This window comes from Sinohyriopsis cumingii, chromosome 16 (genome assembly GCF_028554795.1).
Source record: "Sinohyriopsis cumingii isolate HCF-2022 chromosome 16, ASM2855479v2, whole genome shotgun sequence".
Classification (NCBI taxonomy): Eukaryota; Metazoa; Mollusca; class Bivalvia; order Unionida; family Unionidae; genus Sinohyriopsis; species Sinohyriopsis cumingii.
Genome location: NC_142976.1, coordinates 93,796,993 through 93,824,257, shown reverse-complemented (window position 1 = coordinate 93,824,257; position 27,265 = coordinate 93,796,993). Strand labels below are relative to the sequence as shown.

The 27,265-nt window shown below is 36.6% G+C and overlaps 1 protein-coding gene across 1 annotated transcript in view; it reads right to left on the bottom strand.

Moving 5' to 3' along the window:
- The window catches only part of LOC149781009 (uncharacterized), a 138,458-nt gene that overhangs the window by 48,881 nt on the left and 62,312 nt on the right, over positions 1–27,265 (bottom strand). Inside the window, exons 9-12 of the mRNA XM_089938122.1 lie at positions 21,663–22,148; positions 11,879–12,385; positions 4,836–5,234; positions 2,316–2,684 (exon numbers count right to left, since the gene is read on the bottom strand). Of these exons, the coding sequence (XP_089794248.1) occupies positions 2,316–2,684; positions 4,836–5,234; positions 11,879–12,385; positions 21,663–22,148 (1,761 nt within the window). The remainder of the gene's footprint in view (positions 1–2,315; positions 2,685–4,835; positions 5,235–11,878; positions 12,386–21,662; positions 22,149–27,265) is intronic.

Genomic DNA, 27,265 nt, shown 5'->3' with positions numbered 1-27,265 from the left:
ATGCCACCCTCCACCCCCATGAAGGTCATGGTCATCCTCTGGTGAGTGGTGCTTTATGACACCATATTTACCTTCATCTTATACAGTATTTCTAGCATTGTTCCCTATACATTTTTTGTATGTATTCAGTGCTTCCTGTCTGAATAAAATCTTCAAATGGAATGAAAACTCCTGTTCTATCAAGATTAGACATAAGAAGACATATCAGCATCTTCACTGTACAAGCTTTGCATACCAACATCTTTACTGTACAAGCTTTGCATACCAACATCTTCACTGTACAAGCTTTGCATACCAACATCTTCACTGTACCAGCTTTGCATACCAACATCTTTCCTGTATAATCTTTGGTGAAACAACCACTTGGGAGACTTAAAGTGGTCATTATGAAGAGATGACCATTATATGGGCTAAATATACATGTATGGAATGGAACGTAATATACATGACCATTATACACAAATGGTTGTTATGTACATTCTGTGTATGGGGTTTGAGTAACTACTAAAACTGGAAAAAATGTATAAAAGGAATACAGTAAAATCCGTGTTAAGCTGCCACCTCAGGGAGGGAGTGTGTGTGTGTCCGAAATTTCGATTTTTAATGTAGCTTTAACAATTTTTCAGTCATATTGCTACGATGTCTGCAGTGTGACAGTTTATAGTGATGTCTAGCACAGGGGCATCATTCCGTAGACATGTAGAATGATGTTCCACCCAGTCACATTACCCTGACACCAGGCCAACCAGTCCTAACACTAACCTCTTAATGCTGAGTGCCAAGCAAGGCAGCTGTTAGTACCATTTTTGTAAGTCTCTGGTATGACTCGGCCAGGAATTGAACCCACGACCTCCCGCATCCAAGGCGGACACTCTAACCACATAGGCCACCGAAGCAGTTCAGGGAAGGAAAAAAAAAATCTCATTACAAATCTGATCAAGTATGCTTTGATTTAATTTCTAAATAAAATATAAAAATAGGATAAATTGAAAATAAATATATTGGACTGCAATTGCATGATCATGTGACATTAATTGCTGATGAAGGCAAGGTGATATTGGCATAAATTTCTAATTCTAAATGATCAATATATGTTGAGGTGTTGGAACTATTTTTCTTTGTTCACTCTGTGACCTTGATATAAAAATCAATAGGATTTTTCCATACACCAAGCACAAGCCATCCATAAAGTTTGTTAACTACACAAGAAGACAACTTGAGTTAATGTGTGGAAATGAAACTGGTGACAGATGGATAGGCAACAACACAATACAGTACATTCTGCCTTATGGTGGAAATAAAAAATATTCCATCTGAAAAGTTTAAAAAAATTCTATCAAGCTGCATCCAATTATGTGTTTGGTCTGTAGAACTAAAGGGTTTACAAAAAGTGTGAACAGTCAGAGAGACGGACAGGCAGAAAAGTTGATTGCTACAGAGCCTCCTGCATACCTATGAGGGTTCCTGTTTAATTTGAATAAGCATCATCTTGATCATGCAGATGTTTTGCAACACAAAATAAGTGCAGTTTAAAACATCTGAGATACTCCTGTAAAGTCAGTCTAGTTCACTGACCAATGCACTAAATCTATTAAGAAACAAAGATCCAAATCAAACAGACAAGTCAGTATCTTGATTTCACCGCAATTGCATTTCTGTAATTTGTGTTTCTATTCCTAATGTCTGTATTTTAAGAGCCATTTCCATGAGACTTAAGGCAAAATCTAACGGTTGGCAGATCCATTTATGGCCAGCTCTTTTATTGCCATCAGCTACAGACCTTTGGTTCAATTAGTTTGTTAATATCCTGAAATTCTACAATACATGACTGTTATGGCCACTTGAAAATGCTTTGTTGTTGTTGTTGTTGTTGTAGGGTTTAACGCCATTTTTCAGCACACGATAGGCTATACATGGCGGCCAGTATTAATGGTGGAGGAAGAACCCGGGAAAACCCCCGGAAAGAACCACCGACCCCACGAGAAGCTACTGGCATATAGCCACAATGGCTGAATCCGAGACTCGAACCCATGCAGACAGAGGTGAGATGGCAGTGATCCATAACGGAGAGCACTTTAGACCACTCGGCCAATCGGGGCCCTCCTTGAAAATGCTTATACAAATATTAACAGTAGAAAATGAAATTATTCATGTTACTACTGACATCTTTACATACCAAACTACTGACATCTTTACATACCAATGATGTCGAAATTTCTTACAGTATACTGAAGAATTTACTGCCGTGCTACATTCATTGTGTGTTATAATAGTTATTTAATGTAATATCAGTTACTGATATACAACTGCATTACCTGAATCATCTGGCTTGACCATTATAATTGATCTCCTATGATCTGTCGGCAACTCTGGGACATACAGCTCCTCAGCTTTCACATTAGTCTCAGTTACGGTGGTTATTTTGTTTGTTACAACATGTGAGGGCATACCATGCTCTTTCCGTACATGCATAAAAACAATAGACTTTTGAATGTGTTTGAAATCGCATACAGTGCACGCAAACTTCTTCAGCATTAGGGCATGTTGTTCATTCCAGTGTTGCACAAATGCAGAATAGGATGAAATCTGGACTGGGCTGCAGTTCTTCACTGGGCATGGCATTCCGGGTGCAAATTTGAATTTCTTGGGAGACCTTTCTTCTGTGGCTTTCTGTAAAGTGACCTCTAAGTAAAAAAAAAACAATATTTTATAACCCTTATACTGTATCTGTACATTTTGTGGCACCTGTATCTTTTTATCCAATGGAACTAGAGTCACGTCTTGCTAAACCTGTTCATATTTATCCAGCTATCTTAAACAATACATGTCTCCAACTGTCAGATTATTTCAAATGTTGCTATTGACAATGGGTGCACTGCTACCTACAATGTTCATGACATGGCTTAAACAGCGGAACTGGAGTTGGGAACCCAAAGTTAGCATAAGATGGGCATTAAGGGGCTATAACTTCTATCAATGAAAACATCAAATACAGGAAATTCAGGGGCTATAACTCCTATCAATGAAAACATCAAATATAGGAAATTAGTCTCATTCAAGGTCTAATGAAAGCTATATGCATGAAATCAAAATGATAGGGCCTGAAAACAACATAGGTCTGATGCTTTTTTGGCCACAGACCTGTCAAATGTTATCTACTAATTAGACCACTTTTATTATTTCTTTTGTTCTTTCTTAACTGTTCTTATAAACTGAATACAATGTGCAGTTTAATCTTACTGTACTTAGTCCAATGCTTGGATTAGGAAGATGGGGAAAGTAGTATAAATACATCCGAGTCCTAAATTTGATTGAAAACCAACAATCCTTAGTAAAGTCATGTTGTGGAATATTGTCAATCTGGGACTATAATTCTTGTAAAAGCTGGAAATTAAACCCATTCAAAGTCTATAAAATCTCAAGAAGATAAAGCAACATGAATATAAAATGGACTGAAATTCATTCATCCTTGGCAAAGTTCTGCTGCAAGAAACAACTGTCAGAACAAGTAAAAGTGTAAACGAAAACTAAACTTGTTTAAAATCTTGTTAATATAAATAATACTGAATGCCAAATTTGGTTGAAATCAAACAATCCTTGTTAAGCTGCCAAATTTAAAGTCAGGAGAATGTGCATACCAGCTCATACTCCACTAAATGATGACAAAGACAACATGTAATTATACTCAGATCAGACTCTGCCAAGTGAAGAACAGATGACTTAAATTTGAACCCAGATCATACTCCATTAAATGATGACACAGACAACTTATAATCAGACCCTTTCAAAGTCTCACCATCATAAAGCTGGATGCCAAAATCGGGTTGAAATCCAACACATGATAAAGCCATGCTGCAGAAATCAAATCCTACAAACCCTGATAAAGACATGCTGCAGAAAACAATATCTATAACCCTGGCAAGGACATGCTGAAAAAGCAAATCCTACAACCCTGGCAAAGACATGCTACAGAAAGCAAATCCTACAACCCTGATAAAGACATGCTGCAGAAAGCAATATCTATAACCCTGGCAAGGACATGCTGCAGAAAGCAATATCTATAACCCTGGCAAGGACATGCTGCAGAAATCAAATCCTAAAATCACGGTAGGGACATGCTGAAAGAGCAAATCCAACAATACTGGCAAGGACATGCTGCAGAATGCAAATCCTACAATCCTGGCAAAGACATGCTAAAAAAGCAAATCCAACAATACTGGCAAGGACATGCTGCCGAAAGCAAATCCTATAATCCTGGCAAAGACATGCTAAAAAAGCAAATCCAACAATACTGGCAAAGACATGCTTCAGAGAACAAATCCTACAACCCCTGATAAAGACATGCTACAAAAAGCAAATCCAACAATACTGTCAAAGACATGCTGCAGAAAGCAAATCCTACAACCCCTGATAAAGACAAGCTGCAGAAAGCAATATCTATAACCCTGGCAAGGACATGCTGTAGAAAGCAAATCCTACAATCCTGGCAAAGACATGCTGAAAAAGCAAGTCCAACAATACTGGCAAAGACATTCTGCAGAAAGCAAATCCTACAACCTCTGATAAACACATGCTGCAGAAAGCAAATCCTACAATCCTGGCAAAGACATGCTGCAGAAAGCAAATAGTACAACCCCTGATAAAGACATGCCACAGAAAGCAAATAGTACAACCCTGATAAAGACATGCCGCAGAAAGCAAATAGTACAACCCCTGAATAACTTTCCTCCTATACTTCCATGCAAAATACTGTAGCCACAGCGAAAACCAACAAGATAACCTCATCTTGAAAGCACTGGTCAATTTTTAAAGGTGAAACAAAACATTTTTCTTACCAATCTTGACAGTTTCAGATAAAGCTGTGGAGGTTGAATTTTCAGATTTACTGCTTTTCCCAAACCAATTACATGTGTAATTCCCTGGGTCAATGAATGATGGATTCTCAACATCTACAAATTGGATTTCCTCTACAGCCCTGTCAAGTTCTTTCCCCACCAAATTGTGACAATGCTTTATATGGCTAATCAAATAGGATGTTTGCCTGCTTTGGTATGAGCATTTTGGGCAGGCATGGTTCTTTAAATATCTCTGTTCATGGACCATCTTCCAATGTTGACAATACATGGTCCAGGATTGGTACATTTTGGAATCACAATTGTGGATAGGACAGGTCATGTTGTACTTCCATTCTACAACTATCTTTGGCATCTCTTTCTCTGACGTACTCGTTGAGTCTGAAATAAATTCCTAATGCATTAATGTCAGTTGCATTTATCATTTACTCCTCAAATAAATATTAAAACAAATATCAAACATTAATACAGTAACACTGGCTCCTGAAACTTCCTGCATTGTAATATATTACGTATATTTTGGAACACACAAAAGCTGCTTTTCTAAACTACAATTTTTTTAATTTGTCATTTCCATTTGGTTCACATAGTAATTATTAGGTACAGTGAATGGCATGTTATACACTTGCCCCATGTTTAAACAATACTAAGTAGGTACCAGTAAGACATCACTGACTTGGGAGATTATTAACCAAAGGGACTCAGTGAGCTGGAACTAAACTCACTGTGCTGGAACCATTGTTTCTGTTACTCTTACTATAACTGTACCCACTGATCCTTGAACCACATATTCTATTACCCACTGATCCTTGAACCACATATTCTATAGGTTTCTCTATCATACAGAGTGAAAGCAATTCACAACGACTGACCAAGGGCATTACTCTTAAGCAAAAGTTACTCTGATAAAATCATTTTCTATGAACTACAATGACCTTAAATTCTGACTTTTCAACTCCTGAAGTCAACAGGACTCCTCCACACCTTAAGTACAAGCCCTCCACAAACACTGGTCAAGGTGTGTGGTCTAGAATTGAAGTTTTTACCCAAAACCTTTTTATGTGAACAATGACCTTGAACTCTTGAACTCAAAAAAAGTTTTCTATCTTACCAACATGCAAGTCATCCACAAACTTCAGTGAACATTTTGACTCCAAAATCGAAAAAGGCTACCTCATTATTCCAAGTACAAACTACTCACAAAATTTGGTCCAACAGTAAAACTAATATTGTACAGAAACAATATTTCTCCTTTCAAATACAGTGACTTAGACTTCTGACCTCTTGACCCCAACCTGAAAAGGCTTCTTCTTTCCCCATGTGTGAGCTGTCCATACAGTTCAATCCAGTTCTGTGATGTTATTGTCCTGAAACCATTTTCTTTTCCAGTCATTATGATCTTGACCTGTTAACCCCCCACAACTGATAGTCTTTTTCCTTACCCAAAGTACAAGGCCTCCCACAAACAATGGTCCAGATTTTTAATGCTGAACTAGTGTTAGTGTGACCTTGACATTTGACATTTTGAAAACGAAATCAGGTTCCTCCTTGCCCAAGTACAAGTCATGGACAAAGTTTGGTAACAGTAAATGTGAAGAACTCCAGTAATTGTGCAGAAATGAAACTGGTAAGATACAGGTAGATGTATGGCTGAATGGAAACATGGATGCACATAATTAATTGAATTGCATGCACAAAAAATAAATTACACATCTATGCTATATCATTAGAGCTGTTCGATTGAAACATACTTGTTACCAAAGAAGGCAGTTTTAGAAGAAAAAAATACATGCTAGGGTACTTTGATTTCACAGAGTTCATTTTAAGATGATAGGTAATTTCTAAATTGCATTTACCCCCCCATTGGAACCCCACTTTAAAAGTGCCTTCCCTGGGTCCCATGTACGTTTTAATGGAACAGTGCCTTCCCGGGGTCCCATGTATATTTGAATGGAACAAAGCCTTCCCGGGGTCCCATGTATATTTGAATGGAACAGTGCCTTCCCAGAGTCCCATGTATATTTTAATGGAACAGTGCCTTCCCTGGGTACCATGTATATTTGAATGGAACAGTGCCTTCCCGGGGTCCCATGTATATTTTAATGGAACGGTGCCTTCCCGGGGTCCCATGTATATTTGAATGGAACAGTGCCTTCCCAGAGTCCCATGTATATTTTAATGGAACAGTGCCTTCCCTGGGTACCATGTATATTTGAATGGAACAGTGCCTTCCCGGGGTCCCATGTATATCTGAATGGAACAGTGCCTTCCTGGGGTCCCATGTATATTTGAATGGAACAGTGCCTTCCCGGGGTCACACATGTATATTTTAATGGAACAGTGCCTTCCCTGGGTCCCATGTATATTTGAATGGAACAGTGCCTTCCCGGGGTCCCATGTATATTTGAATGGAACAGTGCCTTCCCGGGGTCAGATGTATATTTGAATGGAACAGTGCCTTCCCGAGCTTTTGCTGAATTTCTAATTAAGCATAGATCATAACTTTCATTTTTGATGAAAAACAGTTCACTTTTGTCAAGTGTACAAAACCGTTTGAGAAGTAACAAAAATCCCCAGAAGACACTATGGGCCACAAGAATTTGCAACAATTCAAGATAAGATATCTTCTTCTTTTTAAATGCTGAATACTGAAACTGTCTTGTGGACATACTTGATGCAAGATGGACACCAGATTTGATAAGATGTCTTTCTGTTTTTGGTGAAAATTCCATCCATTGCGGGAAAGTTGTTATAACAACATTATCAGGAAGTCACCATGGTGGCCATACTAAATATCAGAAACTTTGTTTTCATTTAGGACTAGCTACAAGGTTCATACAGATTTATGTGAAAAAATTCAAGGACAATTCAATTAAAATTCAAGGACAATTCAATTAAAATTCAAGGACAATTCAAGTAAAATTCAAGGACAATTCAAGTAAAATTCAATGACAATTCAAATAAAATTTGAGGACAGAATTCTCAAGGAGTAACACAGATAGAAGTTAAATGCCCATAAAATAGGTAAAGAAAATTAAGACAAAATAACTGAACTTCAAAGCAAGTTGCATTTACCATCAACTGAGTGGAACTATACGTAATACAATTTTTGCAATTTCTGCAATCCAAACTGTCATTTTGTAATACCCAAAAAAAGAAACCACACAAATTCCTGAGTATAAAAGTGAAAAAGGGTGTTGGGGAAAGAAATTTCTTACATGGAAAGCAGTATGCTTTGTTAGTACTTCTGTCCCATTTTGAAGTCAATCTCTAATTTCATTCTTTTCAAGCTATGTAGTGAAAGCAACAAGAATCTAATATAAAGCGATAGCTCATGCTTGATCGGTCACTTGGTTTTACTTCCTGGCCTTTTCAAAAACAGCTTAAATTGCCAGTAATTGAACATGCAGTACACCCTTTATGAAGTTTTAAAAAACTATTCCCAGAATGCATCTGCTCCAGGATGTTGTATACAGGTGACTACCTGCACACAATTAGCATATGATACTTTCACTTACTGTCCACTAAAAACTTTGAATGCAGATTTTTATCTTCAAAATATCAACAATAAAGCAAACAAAACAAAACTTTCTCATTTAAAAAAAACTCATATATTCAAGGACAAAGTTGACATTTAGTCACAATTCAAGCATTTTTAAAGGCACAAAAAGCGATTTGAACTCCCAAGGATATTTAAGGTGTGTACAAACCCTGAACAAGAAGACATAAAAAAAATGTTCTTGTGAAAAGCCCACATCAAGATGACTTTCCATTTAGCAGTAACAATAACATTACTGTGGCAAGTTGTAAAGTATCCGTCAGCAAAATGTAATTATTTCATTAGAACAAGATTAAACATACATGTCCCCACATCAGTGTCGCAGGGTGAAAATTGGCTTTCTTAAAAATCTTATCATTTATTATCATATGAAAAGACATTTAAGAATGGAAACTAAGTGATAGCAAGTTGAAATAAAAAATAACTAACTTTCAAATCCATTCATGAAATGCATTTTCTTGCATTCCATAAACTATCTATCATTATGCAATTCGAATCTGCAGTTTCCATTTCTTCAAAGTATATCCATTCTGCATTCCATTAATGTTCCTTCTAGATTCTGTTTCCATTCATTCTTCATTTGCACTGCATTCCATTTTCATAACACTGGCAAAATTACCCATTAGAAGTAGCAAAGTGAGCTTTTTACCTATTTTTGTCCCCTTTAGTTCCCCGTCTCCTGCCTCTACTCCCAATGACATAGTCCATACATGACTGTTCCATGTTTATTAATTGTAATTATGCACACATGTCAATGGGAGTAGAGTCTTCAGTGCTTATAGGGTTTCCAAAACTCAGCCTTTGCTACTACAGATGTGACCAGACGTGGTTGAATATGGCACCGATTGATACGGGTATTGTCTGACCAGATGTGACCAGACATGGTTGAATATGGCACCGATTGATATGGGTATTGTCTGACCAGATGTGACCAGACGTGGTTGAATATGGCACCGATTGATACGGGTATTGTCTGACCAGATGTGACCAGACGTGGTTGAATATGGCACTGATTGATACAGGTATTGTCTGACCAGACGTGGTTGAATATTGCACCGATTGATACGGGTATTGTCTGACCAGACGTGGTTGAATATTGCACCGATTGATACGGGTATTGTCTGACCAGCACAATGAATGAAGTATTGTAGCAGCAGCAGCAGCAACAAGTATGTTTCAATCAATAATTAATTTTGCATATAAGTGATATAAATAGCCCATAATAAAAATATGGGGTACTAAAATTGAAGGTCATCGCTAAGGCAAATCACGATATACAAACTGAATTTGCACCAGTCATTAAAGAATTCGCCAGCATTGCAATATATCCAAGATTTCTTTTGCAAACGTGCTGGAAATAGCCAAATGATGGATATTGCATTATTTTCCTCGTTATGGGAGGGGTTATCAGATGCTTCCCCAGGCAATTTCTTGACATCAAATATGAGAATTCTCACTCAGGTTATCAATACAGTCAGAGGTTTTGGAGTTACAGTGTCCAACTTTTAAACACAATCTTTAGTTGGGTCAAGTAGAAATAAATCATTTATTCATTTATCTTGTGCAGTGCATGTGCAGCGATTTAGCATCATCATCATCAACAAGGTGCTGAGTGCAGTCCACCAGGGAACTTTGTCAGTGGACAGTTGTTCACAATGTGTGACATGGTCTGTAGAGCTCCACAGCAACAGGATGAGTCAGTGGCCACGCCCTATTAGACAAGGTTGACTGCACAACAACCCTGTCCTGTCTGAAAGTGATTCAGCGTGGTCCACAGATGATGTGGAAGGTTCAAGCCAGGAGGGCTGACAGATGGTTCAACTACAAGGGATTGGTTTACAACACCTGTTGAAGACCATTCAACACTCCATGCCGAAATAGCTGTTAGATCCTCTGGCAATGAACCTAACCAGATTAGATGTCTCAAAGTCAAGCAGATTGCTGGATCATTGTGATCACCAATGCCAACTCAAGGTCGATCTGGAATCATTGCATGTGCATGTGAAAAAACTAAGCGTTGACTACAGCAACAGATGCAAAAGCACCCTGGGATTGTTTCTACAATGGTGAAGTTGCATTCACTGATGGTTTCTAAACCCATTACGTTCACCGTTGAATGTTTTAAAGCAATAATGACTCGACTGAGAAAAGAACGATCTGAACTGTTATTAACAAGGACACACTTGTTTGGATAACAGTTATTGGGCAAAGAGGATTGTCAGATTAAAAGGTATAGGCATAAACCCAGAATGCACAATCACTGGAGATTAAGTGTTCCCAAGGCAGAGGTTTTTACATAATTGTATGATAATTGTGCCAATGAAGAAGAATACTGCACCTATAATGATGAGACTAGACAAGGCCTGCCTGGCATACTATTAAAATACGTGATTGTATTATTAACAGAACTATGATGGACCCTGAATCTTTCCAATGTGAAAAATAATTGAAGCAGAACAGCAACTGCGAGATGAAATTGCCAAGATAACCTCGCTGACAACAAAATACAAATGCAGGTGTTTGGTCTTGGATGCTACTGTGGTCTTGCTGCGGCAACAACTGTTGGTCTTGTTGTGACTGGAATCATGACACAGCAACAATATGTATTATTGCCCGAGCTATATTGAGAGTAACTGTTTTCTGGTGGTGCTAGCAAATTAATTTCAATGTGACTGCATTGACGAGTATGTGTAGATTCCGAATTGTTAGCAGCCACACAAAGCAGTCTCATTGTGATCAGTAAACTATATTCAGTTGCAATCGAAGATAAAGTAAAGAGTGCTGCTTAGTTTGAGACTATGCCGGCTAAAATTGAAAATCAGTTATGAGAATAAATAATAAGCATCGCAGATTTGCAACAAGTAAAAGTCGAATAAAAAATAAACAATTTTCACACAGTAGCCTGATTATCAATAGAAACAATGGCTGCCACAGCATTGTGCTGGTATGGTAGTGCTTGTATCGAGTCCCTGGCTCTACCCTTTACAACTTGGTCATGTGTGTGCATAATTCAAATTGATAAGCATGCAATGGTCACATATGGGCCAACTATGTCATGGGGTGGGGTAGAGGCTAGGATGAGTGGCAGGGACCCAAAGGGAAGGGAGGCAAAATGCCCACACTGCTACTATTCCATTTCAGAGTTTGTATAATAAAGTTACTTCTCACAAAAACATAGTCATACCATTCATATTTGTACAGCATTCAAAAAATGTCTTAAAATCCTACCATTTACTGTTAAATCTTGAAGTGCACCAAGTTGTAGTACTATTTGCTTGCTCTAACTACAAATTAACACTGATATATAATCAATCAGGTGTCAAGCTTCACCAATTAACTACTGCATCAGGCAATCTACAACACTAACCAGCCAATCAAATCCCACTAAGTAGCAACTTTCCTCAATGGCTGCTAAATTCAGATTCGTCTATTTTATAGTTTTTGCACTTCATTGTTCTAAACCTACCTTTCTCATCTTTCTTCTGTATAGCTGATGCAGACTTGGAACCATCGGTACTTTTAGCTACCTCGACCAGCTCAGAGAAACATCCTTCTAAGTAAAATGGATCAGGGTCCACAAAATGGCAATTGGTGCTGTGCCCTATGCTGACATTTTGCTCTATTGCGGGATATTTCATTCCATGTACATTCTCAATATGCCAGTATACATTCTTAATATACCAGTATGTACTATTCCTTGCAGTTTTCCCTAAGTTACAAATCTTGCATATATAGTATTCCTGAAATGGAAGATGTTTCTTTCTCCAGTGCTGTTTAAATTTTGACAGTTTCGTAAAAACATGTGTGCCACATTTATCGATGGGGCATGACATGTTGTTAACAAACACTACTTTTATGGGTTCTTTCTTCCCCGCTGCTGATTTGGATGTGAGACATTTAAGTCTAATCTCTTGATTTTCTGAAGATGAATTTTTTGTCGATTCCACTGATGCTTGACTGGTGTCTATAGTGACTGAAAGATTAACACAAGAACGACATCGTTAGAACACATTTTAAAGAAATGCACCAACTCCAAACCTGTGTTCAAGCCAAAAATGTGCAGGCAGATAACATTACTGCAAGGGAGGTAACTTTTAATATAAAATCAATGAGGTTATCTTGCATTATGTAACTTTCATCGTCTCTGATGTTCATATGGCTAAAGTGGCCATAAGCAGGTAAATATAAAGACAGAAGTCAATACAAACCATATTCTATAAATACTTTGTTTAAAATCTTGCATCTTAAAAACACACCAAAATTATATTGTGATCAGCTTCCATGTGATACTGATATTATTTCATCTAAAGTAAAACTTGTATTTTTCAGTACCAGATTTCAAATTATGATTGGCTAGCAATAAAGATGTTTCAAACAGCACTGCCAAAGAGTTTTCAAGTGCTCCTAAGATCCAAAGGTGTATCCTGTCTTATTATATGCTCATTTTTTTCACTGTTAACTTTACATTGTCAGAATCATTCAGTATTTTATAATATTGAACTCATGTGCACTTCATGTTGCACTCATAAAGAATCTACTTTCTATTGTAAACAAACAATGGATACAGACACCAGCACTTTTGATTTGTAAACAAATCATGTACATTCATGTAGTAGGCGTGTTAAGTTTAGGTTGATTAAATTTGTTTCTGAACGAACTAAAGCAGATGTTTCGTGGACTGTCACATACTAGATGCTTTGCTACATCCCGCATCAACTTTTTTGATACAACGTTTTGAATTTAGACAGGCAACTGACACCAGATTTCAAAATTGCTGGGTACCTACAAATAACATGCAAGTGACAAGGCATAAACCGTATTTAACTGGTAATAAGAATGGCAAAAAATATACTTACAGTTTTACATCCTGAATTTCCTCAAAATGTACTTTCTTAGTTCTGCAAATCTGAATTACATGAGCCATGTCATGGGTTCTCAAGCTTGATTACACATTTCAAAATTGTACTGTAATTTTGACACTATTCCAAGTGCAATTACATCCTCCTTAATGCACTCAAAATGAAATAAACATTATATTCAATAGCGTCTTTTTGATAATTGCAATTGAAAGACTTCATATTTTATCCATTTATGATTTGGATATTCCATGACAGAACAGAAACAAACCTGAAGATGTCATCACACTGCTCCATGAACGCAGAAATCTAGTCAATAATCACAAAATTTCATACAAATGACAAAAATCTATTAATTCCAGATCAAATGGAAAAGTTGTTGCAATGCTCATTCATTCACAATATGACTCCAAATTTCAATTTTAAGTAGACCAAAATGTCATTTTGTCTCAAAAGTTATGTCTAGCGTACCACAAAGTTCCAATTTATCTGGGCGGAGTTATGTGCGCATTAATATTGTTGTTGCATAATGATGAATCTGCACTTGCGTATTTAGTTTGGAATACAGCATAAATTCATTTTTGTTTACATCATTAAGCCTTAATAGGTAGAATAAAAAAATAAGCATACAATAAAAAGGTTACTGCATTTGTATGGGAAAATATGAACTCGTTTTGTCCGATGGATATACTGTACTCCCAAGGTTGTGCAGTATTTCCAGCTGAAAAACTTGTTCATATTTTCCCATACAAATACAGTAACCTATAATTATGGAAATTAACGATTCTTCGTATGTTACTTTGACAACTAAAAGTCTCGTGTGATTTGTATTGCCAAGTTATATCCAGTTTTATTATTTTATTTTTTTATACAATATAAAAATACAATGATTTATCAAAGCATCTGCTCAAATACAATGATTTATCAGAGGCGTCTACTCAAAAACAATGATTTATCAAGGCAACTAATCAAATACAATGATTTATCAAGGAATCTACTTAAATACAATGATTTATCAAGGCATCTCCCCAAATTCAAGTTGTTTTCAAGGCAACTCCTTAAATTAAAGTTTTCAAAGAATCTCAAAGTTAAGAATTTTTCAAGGCATCTCAAATTCTATGTCGAGTTTCCTCTGACCCTTGCCACCCCATTTTTGATATTTGGACATGTATGTTTAGGCAAAGGGTCAGAGTAGATTGTGGAATTCACTGACAGCATTTGGTGTCAGAATAGGGTAGCCGCTTACTAGTCGGTCTAGCAAATGACATTTCATCGAATATGATTTATTTTCTCAGAAATTGCGAGTATAACAAACGTTATGTCTTTAACCCTTTAAGCCCCGATCCCGTCTGTAGTCGTGATCCGGTTTCTGCATTCAATGGCCGATCCCGCCTGTACTCGTGATTTTTTTACTGCATTCAATGGCCGATCCCGTCTCCAGGCGTGATGAATGTGTGTTAGATTCAACGTCTCTAATTGGTTACAAATGTTGTTTATCCAAGAAGTAAACAACTATTAAACCAATCAGAAATGATTTTACTTTCATCTGTGGAAATTTGAATTGTTCAGAAGCCAAGGGTTACCGCTTGAGAGCAGTTTAACGCGGTCTGTTCATGAAAAGTCGAAAATGATGGCAGACGTAAGAGTAACTTTTGATGATGATGAGAGCGAAAATGAGGAGTTTCTCGGGTTTGATCTCAAAAATATTGAGCAAGCAGAGGAACGTTATGCTCGGCAGTTGGATATTTTGCGAAATGTAGATTTAGAATCGGATATAGAAATTTCTGAGATTGAATCGTCAGAAGAGGAGGATGCTGATAGCGATGATGATATATTTCTTGCTGATCTAGCAAATTGGAACGATCATCTTCGACCTGTCCAAATTGTTGATTTTATTGGGCCAAATCCCGGACCTACAACAAAAATGGACAAGGAAAAAAGAGAAATTGATTTTTTTCATTTGTTATTTCCAGAGGAACTGTACTCCGACATTGCAAATGAAACCAACGCATATGCCCAAAAATGCATATTAGTGTCACCAAACAAAACGTGGTATCCAACAACACCAGACGTGATAAAAGCTCTGATTGGGGCTCATGTTGTTATGGGAGTTCTTGAACTGAAATTTAGTCGTACAAGATTTGAAAATCTGCAAAAATATTTTCATGTGACTGACACCAGCAACAACCCACCACGAAGAGCACCTGGTTACGACAAACTGGCCCATGTTCGACCAATACTGGAGCGTATTCGCAAAACATGTGCTAGAGAATACAACCCACATCGTGAGGTGTCCATTGATGAAGCAATGATTGGATTTTCAGGACGACTGGGATTTAAGCAGTATGTTCCTTTAAAACCGACCAAGAGAGGCATCAAAGTATGGGTTTGAGCGGATCCTCATAATGGTTATGTTGGGGACTTTCAGGTTTACACTGGAAGGAATGACAACAATCCAGAATTGAATCTTGGACAAAGGGTTGTTCTTGATTTGATGGAGCCTTTGTTTCATCTTGGACACCATGTCTACATTGACAGTTTTTTTACATCTCCAGACCTATTTCTTGAGCTTCGACAAAAAGGTACGTATGGCTGCAGAACAGTTCGATCAAATCGAAAGGGTCTTCCATCTGGATTACACAAAATAAAGCTGAAGGAGCAGGGCCAAAGCATAATCAAACAGAAAGGAGACATAACAGTTACAGTTTGGCGTGACAAGAAGAATATCACTATACTGTGTACCAACTGTGACGACGAGGCCACATCTGTTAGTCAGAAGCAGAAAGATGGTTCCATCAAGGATATTCCATGTCCACTGCCAGTCCGACTGTACAACATGTACATGAATGGAGTAGACCATGCGGATCAAATGCGAGCAACTTACAACACTGGTAGAAAGTCCATGAAATGGTGGAAGTATCTGTTTTTCTTCCTTTTTGACACTTCAATAGTAAATTCATATTTGCTGATGAAAGAATCAGGAAACCATAATATCGTCACCAAAAACAACAAGGAAAGAGCTAGAACCCAGTTGGATTTTAGAATGAATCTGGCACATCAGCTACTTGGAGACTTTGTAGGTAAAAGGAAAAGGGAAGTATTAGTTCAATCCCCAATCCAGCAAGGTCAACACTGGCCAGTGGTCATGCCAAAGAAAAAAACCTGCAAAATGTGTACCCTTAACAAAATTCGATCTGAACCAACAACTGGATGTGAACAGTGCCAAATAAATTTATGTGCAAAATGTTTCAAACCATATCACAGTTTAAATTTTCCTTGTTTATTTCAATGAAATTAAGGGCTGGTGACGTGATATTTCTAAAAATGTGGCACATAATTTTGTAAATAGTATATAAATAAGTTGTGAAAGACCTGGACAAATAGGAAAGAAATAATCACTGTGTAGACAAATTCATTGGGAATAATTTGTGAAAATTGTTTGGATTTTTATTCGATACAAGAAGAGAAATTAAGGTAAGAGTGAATACATGTGCATGATATTTACAAAAAATACATCACTGTGTAGACAAATTCATTTGGAATAATTGGTGAAAATTTCATGGATTTGGATTGGATAGAAGAAGAGAAATTAAGGCAAGAGTGAATGCATGTGCATGATGTTTACACAATTTTCCAAACAGGTAAAATCTCTCTGGGGCACAAGCAGCTAGACACAGCTTAGTGCTGCTGGGACATAGCAGCAGTGATACTGATAACAGGTCTGGGGCTGAATGAGTTAATGCACTAACAGCTAGAAGAAACTATAGAGCTGATGAAATTTTACCTAGTCACATGATCAAACAAAACTTGCGACCTACATGTCAATGACAACAGAAGTCAAATAGTCACATGGTATCAACAATAAACCGTTCTTAATGTTGCCGTAGGAAAACAAATCAAACATAAATGAAAGTGATCATAATATTTATAGAAAAATGAAAGAACATAAACTTAAAATATTTATTCTGAAAACAATGACAGAAATCTGTAAATGTTTCAGCAACTTGCAAGAAAAAAAGATTCACCATGCAGAGAGCAAAGGTCAGTGCTGTAGTCAGGTGATACCAACAAAATACATCGCTGACACATGTTTAGTACTTGGTGAATCTGGTTTTCTCCACCTTGCTGCAATACCAACAGGTTTCTGGTCATTGTTCTCAGAATAAATATGCTGAGTATCAATTGTGTATTATATTTATTTATAAACATTACATGATGTTTCTTTATTATTTTCGAATTTTATATACAACTCTGGAAATGGTATATCGTTGATACCACGTGACTATTGGACTTCTGATGTCATTGACACGTAGGCTGCGAGATTTGTGTACTCGTGCAAATAGGAATGCAAATAGCAAGTTGTCAGCACATTAACACATTAACCCCTTTGCGATGAGTTAACGTGGCTGGAGGTAGTAGCCTACTGCCAAGCTCTGTAGCATCATTGTCGTGCATGATACACTAAAGTGGGTGGTATTATAGAAAGGTAGACAGATGTAGCTCTACAATGATACCAAATAATCTGGAATATCTAGTTACACTACAAAATACAGAAAAAAAATTTCATTTTTTGGACCCGATTTTTTTCTAACCAAAATTCGCTCGTGGTCGGAATCCGATTTTTAGACTTTTTGGTTTGAGATCTAAGGCAAACCGGTATGAACTGCAAACAGACAGATGAGCCTTTGCAAAAAGTAGGATAAGATGAGAATTTGGAATAAAGAGTGGTCTCAATACAAAAACAATGGCTCCGTTTAGAAAAAAATAATTATAAAAAAAGAAAATCCAACTTTCACCCTTCTGCTCATGCACGAGTCAAATAGCCAATGAAAAACGATGTTTCTAACACAACTAGGCAGTATGTTATTGAAAGATCACCGGGGATTGGGTGTTTTCAGATGTATTCAGAAATAGCTTTCAAAATGCGTTTCCTACTCGATTTTCAGGCAAAATTCACAAAACCTCCAGGGGTTAATGTGTTTAAGATATGTTATACTTAAAATTTCTGAGAAAATAAATCATATTCCTATCGACTTCATGCAGGTATATCTCAATGAAAGATCGTTCAAGTTTGCTATGCTGGCTAGTAAATAGCTACACTATGATGACACCAAATGCTGTCAGCGAATTCCATCTTTTGGTCAGGCAATGGACTCCGAACCTATACCCCAACATAAATGTCCAAGTATCAAAAATGAGGTGGCAAGGGTCAGAGGAAATTCGGACTATTCAATTTCAAGAAGTTTTCAAGGCATCTCAAAACTGAAGAACTTGTCAAGGCATCTCCTCAAATTCAAGGAGTTTTCAAGGCATTGCAAATTCAGGAGTTGTCATGGCAACTCCTCTGTATAATAAGTTACTTTGATATAAACAGAGCCTTAACTTTGCATGATTTGTACTGCGTTTACTGTTAAACATCATACCAAAGCATACATGATTTTTACTCCATTTACTGTTAAATACAACTAAACCATGTGTGATTTGGACTGTATTTGCTGTTAACTCATTCAGCCTGTGTCGTCTTCACCTGAAATGTGACTAGAAAACACATTTTAGGGGCTATTTCTGAATACATCCTAATGCATCCACTTCCAACATATTTTCCATTAGTCTTAAATGACCTTGATGCTGCAGAGCTCGGAAGATGGGTACTGCCTCATCATGTCTACAGGCAGGACTGGGGCTGAATGAGTTAACCAAGTTTTTGGAAATTTCTTAGAAATTGTCAAAGAACGGCAATTTTTGTAATTTATGTGCAATACTGATGCACAAATGATGAAATTAATTAGTAATATTCATATTTGGTGATGCCAACCAAAATTCACCCATTAACTCATTCATTCAGCCCTGGAGGTTTTTGTTGTCTTTACCTGAAATGCGAGAAGGAAACGCATTTTGGAGGTAATTTCTGTATACATCCTAATGCATCCATTTCCAACAGATTTTCCATTAGACTAATGCCAAGTTGTATTAGAAACATCATTTTCCATTGGTTTATTTTGCTTGTGCATGAGCAGAAGGGTAAAAGTTCTTTTTTTTTGTTGCTTAACAGACCCATAATTTTCGTATGGAGGCCACTCTTTATTCCAAATGCCCATCTTATAATATTTTTTGCAAAGGTTCACCTATCTGTGTGCAGTTCTCAGACCAGTCTGCATTAGATGTGAGGCCAAACGGTCTAAAATCTGGACACAAAATCAGATTCCGACTATGGGTGAATTTTGCTTGAAGAAAAAAAACGGGTCAATTTTTTTTTTCCATCTGTATTTTGTAATGCAATGAGAACATCCAGAATATTTGGTGCCGTTGTAGAGCTATATATGTCTGCTTTTTTGTAATACCACCCACACTGGTGTATCTTAAATGACCTTGATGAAGTAGAGCTCGGATGTAGGGTAGAGCCTCATGACACCTACAGGCGGGATTGGGGCTGAATGAGTTAACAAAGTTTTTGGAAACGTCTTAGAAATTGTCAGAGAATGACTATTTTTTTAATTTATGTGCAATACTGATGCACAAATGATGAAATAGATAAGTAATATTCATATTTGGTGATATCACCAAAATTTACCCATTAACTCATTCACTCATTCAGCCCTGGAGGTTTTTGCCATCTTCACCTGCAATGCGAGCAGGAAACACATTTTGGGAGCTATTTCTAAATACAACCTAATACATCCATTTCCAACAGTTTTTCCATTAGCCTAATGCCTAGTTGTATTAGAAACATCATTTTCCATTGGTTATTTTGATCGCTCATGAGTAGAAGGGTAAACGGACCCATAATTTTCCTATTGAGACCACTCTTTATACCAAATGCCCATCTTATCCTACTTTTTGCAAAGGTTCACCTGTCTGTGTGCAGTTCAGACCGATCTGCCTTACATCTGAGGCCAAAAGGTCTAAAATCCTGATATAAAATCATATTCCGACCAATGGCAAATTTTGTGTGAAAAAAAAAAATTTGGTTTTTCCGTCTGTATTTTGTACTGCAACCAGAATGTCCAGATTATTTGTTATCCATGTAGAGCTATATCTGTCTGTTTTTGTAATACCAACCACTTTGGTGTATCTTAAATGACCGTGATGCTGCAGAGATCAGAAGTAGGCCTCATAATGCCTACAGGCAGGATTGGGGCTTTTTGAGTTAAACATCATACCATGCCAACAAAAATACTGTTAAACACAACTATACCATGTGTTATTTGGACTGCATTTACTGTTTAACATAGCCATACCATGCATGATTTGTACTACATTTACTGTTAAACACACAGCCATACCATGCAAGATTTGTGCTGTATTTACTGTTAAACATCATACCATACTAAACATGATTTGTATGCATTTACTGTTAAACATCATACCATACCATGCATGATTTGTGCTGCATTTACTGTTAAACACATCCATACCGTGCTTGATTTGTACTGCATTTACTGTTAAACATAGCCATACCATGCATGATTTGTATGCATTTACTGTTAAACACAGCCATACCATGCATGATTTGTACGCATTTACTGTTAAACACAGCCATACCATGCATGATTTGTATTGCATTTACTGTTAAACAGCCATACCATGCATGATTTGCACTGCATTTACTGTTAAACACAGCCATACCATGCATGATTTGTATGCATTTACTGCTAAACATTATACCATACCAAACATGATTTGTATGCATTTACTATTAAACACAGCCATACCATGCGTGATTTGTACACATTTACTGTTAAACACAGCCATACGATGCATAATTTGTGTTGCATTTACTGTTAAACATCATACCATACCAAACATGATTTGTATGCATTTACTGTTAAACATAGCCATAACATGCATGATTTGTGCTGTATTTATTGTTAAACAGCCATACCATGCATGTTGTTGTTGTTGTTGTAGGGTTTAATGCCATTTTTCAGCACAAGATAGGCCATACATGGCGGCCAATATAACTGGTGGAGGAAGAACCCTGGAAAACCCAGGTAAGAACCACCGATCCACAAGAAGCTACTGGCAAGCTTTCTCACATACCTACATTAGCTGAATCCAAGACTAGAACCCACGCAGACAGAGGTGAGATGGCAGTGATCTGTAACGGATAGTGCTTTAGACTACTCGGCCACTTGGGGCCCCTGCCATACCATGCATGATTTGTACTGCATTTACTGTTAAACATCATGCAGGCATATTAGCTTGCTCTATCTACAAATTAACACTGAACAGATAATCAATCAGGTGTCAAGCTTCACCTATTAAATATTGCACCAGACAGTCAACAACACTAACAAGCCAATCAGATTCCAGTAAGTAGTAACTTTCCTCAATGGCAGCTGAATTCAGATTCGTCTATTTTATAGTCTTTACATTTTAGTGTTCCAAACTTACCTTTATTTTCTTTGTTCTGTATACCTAATGGAGACTTTGCAACAATGGTACTTCTGGCTACCTGAGCCAGCTCAGAGCACTTTTCAAAGTAAAGTGGACCTGGATCCAGGAATTGGCTATTGGTGTCAGACACTTTGTAAATATATTTCTCTATTGCGGAGTACTTGATTCCATGTACAGTCTTAATATGCCAGTATGTGCTCATCCTTACAATATTACCAATTTTACAAATCTTGCATTTAAAGTGATCCCGAACTGGAAGATGTCTCTTTGTCCAGTGGTCTTCAAAGGCTGTCAGACTGGTAAAAGCATGTGTTCCACATTTATCTACGGGGCATGACATGTTGGAAACAAACTCTACTTTTATTGGCTCTTTCTCTCCTGCTGCTGATTTGGATGAAAGCGATTTAAACCCAAGCTCTTCATTTTCTGAAGGTGACTTTTTTGTGGATTCCATCAATGCTTCAATGGTGTCTGCAGTTGTGACTGAGAGATTAAAATAAGAACAGGATCAATAGAAGACAAAATCAGAGTTGGAGTTTTGAAGTCTTCTCATCAAATTCGATTAGTTTTCAAGGCACTACTCAAATTCAATTTTTTTTCAAGACATTACTCAAATTCAAGAAGTTTTCAAGGCACTATTCAAATTCAAGTTATTTTCAAGACACTATTCAAATTCAAGTGGTTTTCAAGACATCTTCAATGCAAGTAGTTTTCAAGGCACTAATCAAATTCGTGTAGTTTTCAAGACACTACTCAAATTCAAGTAGTTTTCAAGACATCTCAAATTCAAGTAGTTTACAAGGCACTAATCAAATTCATGAGTTTTCATAGCAACTCCTCATATTCAAGTTTTCAAGGCACTACTCAATTCAAGAAGTTTTAAAGGTTGTGTGAACAAAAATAACATGGTACAGTCTCATCATGTGAATCCCCTTAAAACTCCCAATTTTTAAAAAGCTACAAATATTCAGACTGTCCAATCAAGTGGTGAAAGTTTGAATAAAGGGAATCATTTGTATTTTGTCATATCCTATAATTTTGCAGATGATTGTCATATAAAAATAAAATTGTATGAACATCAAATTCTACTGGGGTATGCAATAGAGGCTTCAATTACAACAGTGGCACATTTTTGGACAAGGGGTATTTTTCAAACATAACAAAATTGAAACATAACAAAAAAGGCATACTGGTATTTTTCAGTCAAACAAAATGGGAATATGGGTATAAGCATTTTTTCATTGAAATCCCGCTACTTTTGGTCACAAACTCTCATTCATTTAAGTTTTCTACATTGAATAAAACAGTAATTAATTAATTGAAGATTAATCGAACATAGCAAAGTTTAAAGTATGTATTTTAATGACAATGTGTAGGGGATGCTAGAAAGGTAAGAGGGAAAAGGCATTATTGATAAATAAGGTCGTAACATCCCTTTATTTATATCTTATTTCAGTACTTAGTGCCAGACTTAAGGATCATTAACATTATAAACCACCCAGCTACAAAATTAATTTTAGATAATGTCCACAAACCATGAAATAGTCCCAAAGATCAATGACTGAATGACACTACCCAGAAGTAATGAAACGATAAAGATGGAACATTCATCACTGATTTCACAGTGTCATTTTGTGGATTAAGAAGAAAATTATCACATGTGGTTATATGATAAATCTGGCGTACAAGATATTTTGCTTTTGGGGAATCGATTATGATTTTATTATGACAAAGTATTCAACAGGGTGAATATCATCAATATTGAAACATGGATAAATATCAGCAAATAATTTTCAATTAAGATGAATATTAATTAAGATGAAGGATATCTTAATTGGGGACAGTCGTCAGTGGTAGTGGGAATATGTCTCTGAAATCTTGACAGTCAAAAAGATGTATTACATATTTTACTAAAATAACAGCCATATAAAATGCATTCCATTTGTAATTGTACCACTAACTTTGTTAACTTGCCCCATCACTGAAAAGGATGACATAAAGACATAATTGGATGTCTTGAGAAACGTACTTAATTAAATCTGCAACACTGTCCCCAAAAAATTATATTTCACAGAAAACAGGCTTTCAATAGTAAAAAGAATTGTAAATTAACTTTTGAAAATGAAGCCAAATAATGGGTGGATAAATTACTGTATTTGCCTAAAACTACTTAAATGATTATCATGTATTATGAGCCTCTTAACATCTGTTAACAGACAGAAAATCTTTACCTCATCTTTTACCTTTCATTAAAATTTAGTTTTACTGACTTCTTATGTTATGTGTTTAGGCTCAAATAAACAATAACAAAAGAACGAGTAAAAACAACAAGCGTTGAAAAATTTAACAAATAATTTATTTCCCTTGAAAAAAACACTGTAAAAACGAAAAAAATAAGAACAGTTTAAAGAATCAAATCCAAAAATAATCCAAGAATAATCCAGGAATAAAATTGTAGAAGTCCTTATAATGAAATGTTCTAATGAATTTAAGTTCAAGTGTCGAAGAAGAATCCAAAATGGAAGGCAATGACGTGTAACGTAGTCAGTATAGAGTTGATGTGTACAGTCCTTTGTTATTCAACAGTCAATGACGTGTAACGTAGTCAGTATAGAGTTGATGTGTACAGTCCTTTGTTATTCAACAGTCAATGACGTGTAACGTAGTCAGTATAGAGTTGATGTGTACAGTCCTTTGTTATTCAACAGTCAATGACGTGTAACGTAGTCAGTATAGAGTTGATGTGTACAGTCCTTTGTTATTCAACAGTCAATGATATTATGGTGTTTGAATCTCCAAATAAAATTTAAATAAATGTCTTTGTCCAAGAACTCTGCATGCGCACTCAGATATTTCCAGGAGAAAGAATTAATCTTTTAGAATCCCAAAAATTTGAATAAAATTTAAAATGTAATTCTCAAACTGGTCATAAACTGAAGAAAACAACTTGACATCAAGTGTTTAAAAGCCCAAACTGAGAGAGAGATCTCTAAGCATCATTATTAAAACTAACTAATGCGCAATTTCGGAAAGCCCAGAACTGCTAAATGGATGATGTTTCCTTTAAAAAAATCACGTAGCCCCAGTATGACCTTGATAAAAACCAATCATTTTACTCTGAGAATAAAATAAAAAATTTGTTTACTTCTCTCACCGATTTCTAAATCAAGGTCGGGAACAAGGTCAGCTTTAGGTGTTTACAACTGAAGAATCAAGGTCAAACTATCTTCTGAAACAATATTGAGTTCCTAGTAAACAAAATTACATTACCGTATTTACTGTATGTTTTCGGACTGCAACAAATAATTATTTTTTTTGTCGTCCAAATACATATTAAATTTTTTAATTAGGTGTCTGAAAACATATAGGTGAAGATAGATTTATTCACCCACCACGTCCGTAACAAAGTTACTATTAGCTCACATGATGACGTGCTGCCATGAAGTAAAACAAGTTTTTTGTCTAACATCACAGAAAGGATAATGAATGAAAAACAGGCATTACTTGCCTATTTTATCTATTTCATACATGTCCATCCATCAGAAAACACAGCTATACAAGTATCAGAGCCACGATTGTGTGCATATTTTCCAAAGAACTGCCATATTAGCAATCTTGCAATCCATAGTTTAACCCTCTGCTAATCAGTGATTATTAAAATCTACATTACAAACGCAGCAAGCTTTATTTCTGTGTAATTAAGATATTAATACAAACTAAATAAAAAGATTTTGTAATTTTAATTCTTAAGACATTTATGACAGAAACATTTTAGTATCTGGAGTAGAAATGCCGGTACATGTATGATGGCTAATCTTAGAGCACCAAGGGTGAGAGGCTCCAGATGGGGTGAGCATAGGAAGGGTAAAAATAACAAGCAATTTGCAATATACAAGGTGGTATTTTAATAGATTATCTCATGAAAGGCATCAAAAGGCGTCATCATGCAGTAAAGGGGTTGGTGTCAAAAGGCAACATCATGCAGTAAAGGGGTTGGTGTCAAAAGGCAACATCATGCTGTAAAGGGGTTGGTGTCAAAAGGCAACATCATGCTGTAAAGGGGTTGGTGTCAAAAGGCAACATCATGCAGTAAAGGGGTTGGTGTCAAAAGGCAACATCATGCAGCAAAGGGGTTGGCGTCAAAAGGCAACATCATGCAGCAAAGGGGTTGGCGTCAAAAGGCAACATCATGCAGTAAGGGGGTTGGTGTCAAAATGCAACATCACGCAGTAAAGGGGTTGGCGTCAAAAGGTGTCATCATGCAGCAAAGGGTTAATCAAGACTAGTTATGTTTGCAAACCCACAATGTGAAATAATATGCATGCATTAGCATTGTATAGCACTTCAGCACAGTAGTGGCTTTCTGGTGCCAACTTAAATTAAACCCATCTGGTATTTGTGTCATATTACACATGTATCATAGCACTCTATGATATCATGATACCATGTAAGGCATAATGTCTGTGGGGCATCTGGATACCATGTAAGGCATAATATCTGTATTGTTGTTGTGGGGTTTAACGCCATTTTTCAGCACACGATAGGCTATACATGGCGGCCTGTATTAATGGTGGAGGAAGAACCCATGAAAACTCCGGAAAGAACCACCAACCCATGAGAAGCTACTGGCAAGCTTTCTCAGATACCCATATTAGCTGAATCTGAGACTTGAACCCATGCAGACAGAGGTGAGATGGCAGTGATCCGTAATGGACAGCGCTTTAGACCACTCGGCCACTCATAATGTCTATGGGCATCTGGGTGCCATATATGGCATAATGTCTGTGGGCATCTGGATGCCATGTAAGGCATAATGTCTGTGGGCATCTGGATGCCATGTAAGGCATAATGTCAGTGGGTATCTGAATGCCATGTAAGGCATAATGTCTGAGGGGCAACTGGATGCCATGTAAGGGGCTTAATGTCTGTGGTCAGTTAGATACCATGAATTTCTGAAGTCCTAATAATGAAATGTTTTAATAATTTCAAGTTCGAGTCCCGACGAAGAATCAAAGATGGAAGGTGATAATATATGCTGTAACCTGTTCTGTGTTGAAGTCTACAGTTCCTTGTAGAAACACAATAATTAACCATACAGTCTTGGAAATATAAATAAAATTTTCAAGAAATGTCCTTGTTCAAGAATTCTGTATGAATACAATAACATTTCCAGAGAAACAAACTAATCTTTTAGAGTCCAAATAATCTGAAACGAATTAACAAATAACTCAAAAACTCAAAAATTCAATACTGATCACAACAGAAGAAAACAACTTGACATCAAGTGTTTACAGCCCCAAAACTCTGAGATCTTTCTATACATCATTATTAATACTAAGTATTTTGCAATTTTGGAAATGCAGAATTGCACAATTGAGGATCAAATGATCATGTGCACATATTAAAAAATTCACGTAGCCCCTGTATGTCCTTGATAAAACCGATCATTTTACTCGGAGAATAAAGTTCTTTACTTGACCTTCAATCAAGGCCTCGAACTAAGTCAAAAATAGAAACAAGAGTTTCTATTATTAGGTATTTATGGAAAGATTCAGGTCAAACTGAATTTTCTGGAAAATATAAATTCCTAGTAAACAAAA